The sequence below is a fragment of the Austrofundulus limnaeus genome, unplaced genomic scaffold (assembly GCF_001266775.1).
Source record: "Austrofundulus limnaeus strain Quisiro unplaced genomic scaffold, Austrofundulus_limnaeus-1.0 Scaffold441, whole genome shotgun sequence".
NCBI lineage: Eukaryota > Metazoa > Chordata > Actinopteri > Cyprinodontiformes > Rivulidae > Austrofundulus > Austrofundulus limnaeus.
In genome coordinates this window covers 15,532-25,577 of record NW_013952843.1, presented here as the reverse complement: position 1 = coordinate 25,577, position 10,046 = coordinate 15,532, and the positions used below count along the sequence as shown (strand labels likewise).

Genomic DNA, 10,046 nt, shown 5'->3' with positions numbered 1-10,046 from the left:
TTGTATTATACTGTACTGTATAATATTGTATTATACTGTACTGTATAATATTGTATTTTACTGTGCTGTATAATATTGTATTTTACTGTGCTGTAAAATATTGTATTTTACTGTACTGTATAATATTGTATTTTACTGTACTGTATAATATTGTANATATATATATATTTATATGTTTTTTTTTTACTATTTACATTTTGGTGTTTGTACCTCACCTTTCTCTGCTTTTAGCAAAAATTGATACTTTTAGCTAGGTGTTTGCTATTTTTAGCTACCCTTTGGCTTCTTTTAGCATTTAGCCATCCTTTGCTACCTTTTGGTCTTAGTTATCCTATTATCTCTTTTAGCTGTTTTCCTATTTTTTTTTAATTAGCCTTTTAGTTCCTATGCAAGTTTGCTTCTTTAATCTTTCAGCTGATATTTTGCTATGTTGAGATTTTGATTTCTTTTTTGTTACTTTTAGCTGTTGTTTGCTATTTTTCCCTAACCTGTTGCTACTTTAGAAATAATTTTGATACTTTTATCTGACCTTTTGCTATTTTCTTCTTACCCTTTGCTATTTTTGGAAACATTTTGATACTTTTAGCTAGCCGTTAGCTACTTTTAGCTTTCAGCGATCCTTTTGTAACTTTTAGTTAACCCTTTGCTATTTTTTTCTTACCTTTTGGTGTTTTTAACCTCACCTTTCTCTGCTTTTAGCAAACATTGTGATACTTGTAGCTAGGTGTATTTTAAACTTTTGGCCAGTTTCGCTTTTAGTTTAGTTTAGCAGAAATCCATATTTTTTCCACTTTTATTTATTTTTCTCATTGTATTTTTACAAGTAGCTGAAGAAAACAAACATCCTGTGGAGCTTTTAGTGTTTTTGAAATAAAAAGTAATGATTTCCTGACAGCAAAGAGAACAAACACAGACTGTGACGCAGGAAGCCATGCAGTCTGAAGCTCCTGAACACATGCACGTTTGAATGAATTAGTAACTCCACAGACAGAAGAGCAGAACGTCTGTTTGATGAAGATGAGGAGGACAGAAGCAGAAGATGGAGTGAAAAGGCAGAGGTAAATAATTTGTCAGCCTTGCTCTGAAGCGCTCTGCTGCTCTGTGAGTCGTGTTTGTGTCTTTCCCTGTCGATTCACAATAAGCAGAGTTATATTTGGAGACGGCGTCAGACCCGGGCGTTTTTAACTGGGGCAAGGGCAGGCCCGCTTCAGACCTGATTCGATCCGACAGCTGAGCAGCAAGCTGGAACCTCTCACGTCCAGTCGGMCTGTGGAGAGGTGAGCAGACGACGAACTACCTGAGGAGTTTCACAACACTCACCTTTTCAAAATAAAAGATTAAGATCGATGTTCAGGCACTGAAGGTGGGTGGAGCTCAAACTGTTGTGGAGTTGGTGGAAAAAAAATAAAAAATCATTTGAAATTGTCAGAAAAGGTGATATTTCAGCTGCAGTGTTTGTGACTAAGTGAACAAACAGTTTTGAGTGGACAGTTTTTTTAAAGTCACGGACAAATTTAGTGCGTACGATTCACAAATCTCTATTCTTGGTCTCGCACATTATTTCATTGTCCCCCCACCTCAGCAGCTGCTACCATGGTTAAAGTTTAATCAGCTGGATCACAGCTTAGAAATGAAGACGGGCTGATCTGAACCAGATTTTCAGTGTGGTTTGTTACGACGGAGTATTAGGGACTGACTAAGCTACATTTTGACCAAAAAAAAAAAGCTATTTCTTTCTTCAAAATGCACACAATCATTTACACAACTGTTTCTAAGTCCTACTGATAATAATTTGTTGCTGATTTGTTAAAAAAATAATATTTCCTTATGTGTAAAATAGATATTACTCATAATATAACAGATTTATTCTCGTAATATTTCAACTTTATTCTTGTACAACTTTACTCTCGTATGACTTTATTCTTGTAAGACTTTTTCTCATTTTTGTAATTTAAAAATAATAATTCTCTTAGTCTGGTCCTAATATGCTGTCACCGTTTGTAGACCTGGACGTTTGCCTCGGATTTTATTTATTTATTTATTATTATTTTTTGGGTCAAATTTAACCTCGGTTCTGCAGGACTCAAACTAGATGGGCTGGATTTGCCAAGACAACTCTGTGAATATCTCTAAAGTAAACTTGCTGCACAAATAATTCAAACACGTTCAGAAGTCAAGCCACGAGGCTGCGCAGTTAAAAACCTCGCAAAAGTCAGAAGACAATCCAGAGACTCCCTCAGGCATGATGTCCATCACTGTCTGCTACATTCAGATCCTGTCTTGTGAGACGGAGTTCAGATTATGGCTTCTAGTCATTTTCAGACTTCATGTTCTGGGTTTAAAAACTAAAATACCTGTTGATGCTGAGGGGTTAATTTTAAAAAACTGGCCTTATCCCTGATAGGTGAGCACCGGTTCAAGCTTCTTGTCTCCAGTTTGTTTGCTGTTTTTGTCAAACTCCGCAGCTCCTCTGATTTTCTGTTTGTCTGCAGAATCCCTCAGAGAGAGGCTGACAGACAGACAGAAAACGACATCACAGCAGCAGCAGCTTAGAGGATATCGGCTGCAGCGAAGTGACAGAAGCCTGAAGGGGTTTGGCAGGTGGAAGCGGAGGAACCAGCAGCGATGGGAGGGAGGAGGAGGAGGAGGAGGAGACGGGGAGTGATTCTACCTTGTAGGCCACTCTGGGAGGACATTTCTTCCCCAAACCTAACGGAGGGGACATGTCGCGAAGCATCTCGTACATGTCACYGTAAGATATGCGTCCGCTTCCCAGGGGGGAAACAAAAGATTGATAGGAGGTGAACGGAAGCAGGGATGAAGATTCCCCCGGGCAAGGATGAAGAGGATGAAGAGGGTGAAGGCAGTTCGGTCATAAACAAACAAAAAAAAAAGCAAAAGAGATAACGGGAAGGGGAGGAAGAAAGGAGACACAGAAATCTTTGTTAATAAGATTTCCAGGATTTTACGCTCTGGAATGCCACTGCAGTTGAGTTTTGGATCCCAGAGGAAAACACGAGGGATTACGCTCCAGATTACCTTAATAAAGAAAGAAGATGGGAGAAACCTGATGGAAGATAGCATTTAGTCATCATTTTAAAGGAGTACCCCACTGAAAACATCTACGTTTTGACTGATATTATAGCTTTTATCAAGATAAAAACCCAAAAAATGTGGAGGATTTGACACATTTCTTGAAATCTCATGAAATATTGTTGCTTTTATTTTGTAAATAAGCAGCTTTGAACTTGTCAGACCGACGTTTCGGGGTTATTCCCAACTCAAAACGAAGATTTTCAGAGGAGTGTACCTTTAAAACGCCCCGTGTTTCTGCATGCTACAAGTTCTCAGCAGTAACCAGAGTGAAAACAAGGCACACAATGCTCTCTCTCTCTGTATTTATGGCTCCATCGTTTCAAAGAAGGTAAACATTTTAGACATCCGATGCCTTTTTGCTCGAGCCTGACTTGCTGCTTTGTTTCCTGCCCTCGCCATGGTTACGTGCCAGCTGGTTAGTAGAGGGTCAATGGGCGTTCGTATGCGTGTGTGTGCTCAGGTCATTCTCTGCTGCCGCAGGGAATGAGAACAGACATTCACAGCCTGAAACYATCACGGCCTCCTTTTGTAAGAGTGCAAACCTTGTAAGCCACCCTGTTGGGGCACTTCTTCCCCAGGCCCAGGGGAGGGGAGATTAAACGCAACAATTTGTACATATCCCGATAGCAAATCCTCCCACTGAAAAAGACCAGACAAGTTCAAGAGGTTAGATCACAGACACAAGCTCACTGCCTGATCAGGTAGCAGGCTAACRGTTAGCATTTCTCACAGTGACTCATAACGCTTTTTAGTAGCTAATATCTCCTCTGGATTCAACAAGCTGTTAACTTCATTCTCAGTAGCTGTTAGCTTGTCTCTGAATAGTTATAAACTAAACTATTAATATTATAAATATTAATGCTGAKTATCTCTAACAATTAGCTTGGCAAGTCTGAGCTTTTTGTGTAATTTTGAGTTGTTGGATATGTATCAGCTACTAAGAGTTAGCCCATTAGATCTTCAGAATGAGGCTAACTCTGAGTGGTTGATAAGTTAATTGAGTGGCTAGTTGTTTCAAAGCACWACAACTACTGTGTACTGCAGGTTAGACACTAAATACTCATGTTGACTCCATACAAACCTACCTAAAAACAACAAAGTATACCACTAAGAAGCAGCATAATAAATCACTCTATGTAAATAATCTCAGCTTATTGTCCTGAAATGGACTGAGGTTGAATTTGAAGTTGCTGAGTGAGTCTTGAACCCACAACGAGACACCAACAGTTACAGCAGGTGGAATGAAAGGTTGATTTTTACCTCTGAGAGCAGCTCATTTATATTCAGAAGAATAAATTATAAGTCCTCCTCCGTAATGTCTGTCAGGTGAGGGACAATTCTTCTTTCACTTCTCACACCTCTGTCGGAGTTCTGACTCACCGACGAGTCTCCTGTGACGCCTCCGGTGAAAACTTAATGAGCCTAACGTAATCTGAGACAGATTATGCTTCACAGAGTCTCGCTCAAAACTCAGATTTTGCTTCGGTCTAGTAAACTGTATGTTAGGTGGGTGAAAGGGACAAAAAGAGATGGGTCTGATATAAAGCTGTGCTTTCTTACAGAGCCTGTTACATCAGGGGAAAAGTTGTCAAGCAGAACTCTGGATTTATAAGAAGCGGTTCAGCCAACAGGGGTTTTGTCACCGTCCTGGGCCGACGCTCTCAAGCTTAACRTTATTCATCCACAGCGTTTTTACCAGCTTAACATCAGAGTGATCCTGGCAGAACCCAGCGTGGGAGTTTCCTGTTTCTTTCTTTAAAAAAAGGCCAACGTCCTCTGTAACACTGTCTAACACGAGGGAACGAAACCGGAGCCAAGACACCTACCAGGCAGCAGGGTCGTACTCTGCCCACACTCGGATGAACTCATCGAGGTGGTGAGGCCCGAGGATGGAGGCGTCTCGTGTTAGATACTCAAAGTTGTCCATGATGACGGCCACAAACAGATTCAACATCTGGAGGATAAAATCGTGAGCATAGATCGGGTTATTTAACAAAAAAATTAATGAAAACATCACACTAAAAGTAGTCCGGGCACGACAAGTAATAAATCAATTATTACGATACGATAAATTAAATTAAACAAGGTCGATAATTAATATTATCGTTTATCGCGATAATTTCTGAGACAATTTATCATCCAGCAAAATTTGTTATTGTGACTCAGGCCAATCTAAAATTAATAATTTCACCTTCATAGCTTCCTAAAAAAACATTTTTTGTTTAATTTTAAAGTGCCTGTGACATGCATATCCTTCAAATACAAAACGTCAAAGAAAACATCTTTATATTTAAGAAACTTGACATAATACACACGATTTGACCCATTTTGTCACAGAAGTGACATATTTTCATCTCAACTTGGCTCAGCAAAAGTGAAACAGGAAGTGACATCAAAAGGGAACTCTTTTAAAAAACCTCTCTGGTAATAAAACAATATTTGAACTCTGACTCTTCTTCATCTCTTTGATAGTGACTCAAAATAATAATAATAATAAAAATGATCAGTTTCCTCTCTACAGTCTGTGTTGTTAGCCGTTGTAGCAATGATCTGTTTAACATTCCCCTTTTACATCACTTCCTGTTTCTTCACATACAAATATCTCAACATCTCAGCAACATGAAATCTTTTTTGCAATACGCTATTATTGTTGTCGTTTTAAAAGTGCATTCGTATTACAAAAATTTGATGTCACAGACACTTTAAGTACAAGAAAATCCAGACTAACAGATGATAAAACCATCGTACGATTCTTTACTCAATCAGAACGTCCGATTCCCTGAGACTGACCAGGAAGGAGCAGAGGAAGATGAAGGAGACGAAGTAGAAGTAGGCAAAGTCGCTTCCGCATTCCTTCCCCGACGTTCCCGAGAGTTCGTCGCACGGCCGGTTGCTGAGGCAGGCCAGCATGATCTCGTGCCACGCCTCACCTGTCGCACTCCTGATGAAGAGACGTCCAAGTGTTTCACACACAAAAGGGATCTCGTCTGACCGGGCAGGGTTTTCAGATTTACCTGAACAGGAGGGTCAGGGCGTGGAAAAAGGTCTGGAAGTTGTTGTGATGATTTATGGCCGTCTCGTCAATCAGTTTGATGTTACCGAACACCTGAGGAGTGCAGGTAAACCGACAACCATCAGTTTTACTCATGTTTTATAATGGATGTTTGGCCATTTTTGTATCTTGATAGCAGCCTTTCTTTAATTAGTTGATGTTAGTGATGTTTGTTCACTGCTGGTGATGTAGAAAGTTGAAAATTTGATAAAAACAAAACAAAACATGAAAAGCATCAATTATAGGCAAAGTGTTGTATTTGTAATTTAAATTGATAACCGTGTTAAAAAAATAAGAGGATTCCTCATTAACAGTAGTGGGCACAGCTAACCAAAAGGTTAGCTTCACTAACCACTAATCTGCTAAATGAAAATCTCAGCTAAACTAACACTAAACAGATATAAGCTAATCATTAACACAATTGGTGGGATTGATGCAAACCTGTTGATAGTTTTTGATTTGTTTAATTTGAAGGTGGGTGGGATCGTTTGTGACAAATCGGCCAATAAAAAGCTATATCTAACTTCATACGTCCAGTTTACCCCTTTCAGAATAAAAGCATTTATTTGATGGAGTCTTTATTTTTATGAATACTATTCGAAGTTAGTCAATTAAATAACAAATACTTTCTCTACACATAGTTAACTGTATTTGTTACTTATACATAGTCAAATTTTATTTGATGTTCTTAGTTTGAAGTTTAGCTACTGAGGATGCTACATGCTACACAGTGCCTGACACGTCCTGCACTGATTGTAAGAGGAGTTAGTTTATTTAATTTGGGATAAATGTCATAAAAATAGAAATTTCAAACTTTAGTGGACTTAAAATTAGCAGAACCTAATTTAGAGGATGCTAATCAGTCTGCTAACGCTTTCCAAAGTTAGCTGAAAAGCTAATCTGCTAAATTAGAAGCTAGTTCTGCTACTAGCGGATTAGCAAAATTGTGCCCACCACTGCTTGTTAATAGGGGTGTAAATCCCCAGATTTATCACAATAAAATACAATAATACAAAATTATATCAGTTTGTTTGGATGATGATATGATATTTATTGTTATCACAAAGTCTGTCATGATGCAATTTCACTTGAACTCACAAGTCTGTGATCGATATGACGACGATATGGATGATTTTTTTGTTTTTCATTTTGCAGCAGTGTAATTGAATCATTAATCATTTAATCGATGTATGGATGTGGATCGATGTATTTTTAACTTGTTAACATTAATTCAGGCTGATCACATTAGTGTTTCAGTTCAGAGATACAGAAATGAAGACTTTTGAAACTTGGTTGAGTCCAGCTCACCTGCATCCCGATGATGGCGTAGATGAAGAACAACATGGCGATAAGCAGGCAGACGTAGGGCAGGGCCTGAAAACAAACAGAAATCCAGACTGAACTCCTGTCCACCCTGCTGTGCACTCAGATCTGATTTTCCACACAGGATGAGCTCCTCTGCAGCAGTTTCTGCTCTTATTTAAGAACCGACTCATCACCGATCACTTTAACCGGCTATTTATAAGACGGCGATCGCTTGTTGTAATTAAATTGCCACCTTTTCAGACTGTGCAGCTGCTGTCCGTTTTTATGGGGCTTAAAAGCTCTCACCGCTGACATTAAACCTGCTGTACGCTCCCTCGGCTGCTGGCCCCGGCGCTCCGCACACAGCTCAGCCTGTCTCAGGGGATTTGGAGAGCGGAGCGGAGCTGCGTGAAAACAAATCCCAGCCGCCGTCTGCCGAGAGCCGTTTAGTTCGATTTGAGAAGCCACAAAGGGATCCAGCATGTTTTTCTTTTTTTAGGGGGCTGCCGCTCCGCTGGCTGTTTTTAATGCCTCTGTGTTTACGCCACAGTGAATCAGTTCCACTTTGAGGGGCCTAATTATCTGCAATTCCAGAAATAAGTGCATTTATCCCTTACTCTGAAACAAACACTGTTTACTCAGTCATTAGTATGCTTCATACTCCTACACACAGATGTGACTGTTTGAGTAAATAAAGGAGAAACTATTGCTCTGCTGGTGATACGAATCAACCAGTTTTCAGCTTGGCTGCATGATTCTTCTTCTTCTTCTTCTTCTTGTTTTGGCTGTTCCAGGGGGTCAGGGGGTCTCCACAGCTGGTCACCTTCCTCCATGTCCTCTCTAACTGCAGCCATATATCTCCTCTTATCTTGATACAAATCATAACTCAGGGCTCACGATACGATGTATCACGATTTATTGTCTTATTGTCAGCAAGCCGATTTATCACCATTTTTTTCATGATTCTAGTTTTAAAAAATCTTGTTATAACGAGCAAATTATATGCATGAAATCGGATTAAATTCAGATTACAGTTGCTTTCTGCTAAATTCAGCTATTTTAATCAAATTTAGCTAAATTTTAGCTGTTATTAGCCAAAGTTAGCTTTCTAAACTAATTGCACATTTTTTTGGAGCTATTTCTACTGAATTCTGCTAATATCAGCAAACTTGTGTTCCTTATGCATCCTTATGCTAATTAAAATATTTCCTGCTACTTTTTAGCTGTTTTACTGAAAACTTCAGCTGTTTTACCTATTTTACTTGAAATTATCACTTTTTAGTGGTTTTATGGGGGGTTTTTCTGCTAATTTTGATTTTTTTTACATCGTTTCACCATCTGGGTGCTACCTTTAACTTGGGTCTGCTACCTTTAGCTTATTTTTATGCTAACTTTAGCTTTTTGCTGCTATATTAGCTAAAATTCTACTTCTTTCTGCTATTCTTCTGCTAAGTTTATTAAGCGTTTATTAAAAATCAATACAGTGTTAAGAAATAAAATGTCATAATATATTTTCTTGTGCTCTGACTATTAAAAGTAGTTCTCAGAAACAGCTTCAAATGTCAAATTTCAGGAATTGGGATGGGTTTAGAAAACTGTGAATGGATCCATTTCTGACTTTTTACTGACCTTGAAGGACTGAACAAAGGTCCACAACAGGATGCGGATGGTGTAGCCTTGTCGCAGCAGCTTGATGAGACGAGCTGCTCTGAACAGCCTTAAGAAACTCAAATTTATCATCTTGTTCTGAAACAAAAAAAGAAGCCTCATTTCAATTTTGAAAAACATGTTTACCAGGCATTATTAATTTTATGTAAACAGACTTTGGACCAAATTCAGCATCTACTAAATATTTATTCTGTTCAACATTCTTCTGTTTTTTTAAAGTTTTTAAACACTAAACGAGTTACAAAGTTCTCATTTCACACAGATTCTTTTTGTTTCCTCTCAAATTTAACAGACACTTTAAACTACGACTCCATGAGAGAACGACGCACACGCTGACAGAGAGCTGAAAAAAAAAAAGAAAAGAAGAAACAAAAACTCAGCTGGCAACAAGAAAAGCCACTTACCGTCTAAAGGCGTCAGATGTGACAAAGGAGGCAGAGTGAGGGCACAGGCGCCAGGAAATGATAGAAACAGCCAAACAGAAATATGAGGAGGGGGAAAAAAAAAACAAGAAAGGAGACAGAAAAGAAGACTAATGAAGAGAAAACACAGCAGACCTTTGTCTACAGAAAGCTACAGGAACCAGCCTCAGAATCCTCCACATCCAAACTGGATCTGAAGACAGATCTGTGGTTTGGACYGAGTTTACTTTAGTCTGTGATGAAACTGTTGGACAGAACTCAGCTCACATTTCAAATGATGAATACTTTGTTATATTGTAGAGTACTGTAGTGTAATGGATCATATTGTACTGTATCATACATTATCATATCGTACTATACGGTATCATACTGTATCTATTGTACTGTATTATACTGTATTATACTGTACTGTATTATACTGTACTATACTGTACTGTATTGTATTATACTGTACTGTATTGTATTGCACTATAATGTACTGTATTATACTGTACTGTATTATA

At 38.6% G+C, this 10,046-nt stretch overlaps 1 protein-coding gene across 3 annotated transcripts in view; it reads right to left on the bottom strand.

Annotated features, from left to right (window-relative positions):
* cacna1bb (calcium channel, voltage-dependent, N type, alpha 1B subunit, b) overlaps positions 1–9,755 on the bottom strand; it is a 22,823-nt gene extending 13,068 nt beyond the window's left edge. For 2 of the 3 annotated variants that reach the window (XM_014024826.1, XM_014024828.1), the window contains exons 1-6: positions 9,083–9,754; positions 7,457–7,522; positions 6,111–6,202; positions 5,887–6,037; positions 4,923–5,050; positions 3,639–3,735 (exon numbers count right to left, since the gene is read on the bottom strand). In XM_014024826.1, the coding sequence (XP_013880280.1) occupies positions 3,639–3,735; positions 4,923–5,050; positions 5,887–6,037; positions 6,111–6,202; positions 7,457–7,522; positions 9,083–9,241 (693 nt within the window). In that variant the 5' untranslated portion in view covers positions 9,242–9,754. Of the gene's footprint in view, positions 1–2,671; positions 2,769–3,638; positions 3,736–4,922; positions 5,051–5,886; positions 6,038–6,110; positions 6,203–7,456; positions 7,523–9,082 lie in introns of all 3 variants that reach the window. The other variant, XM_014024827.1, reaches the window with a different exon arrangement.
* Positions 9,756–10,046: the final 291 nt, after the last annotated feature.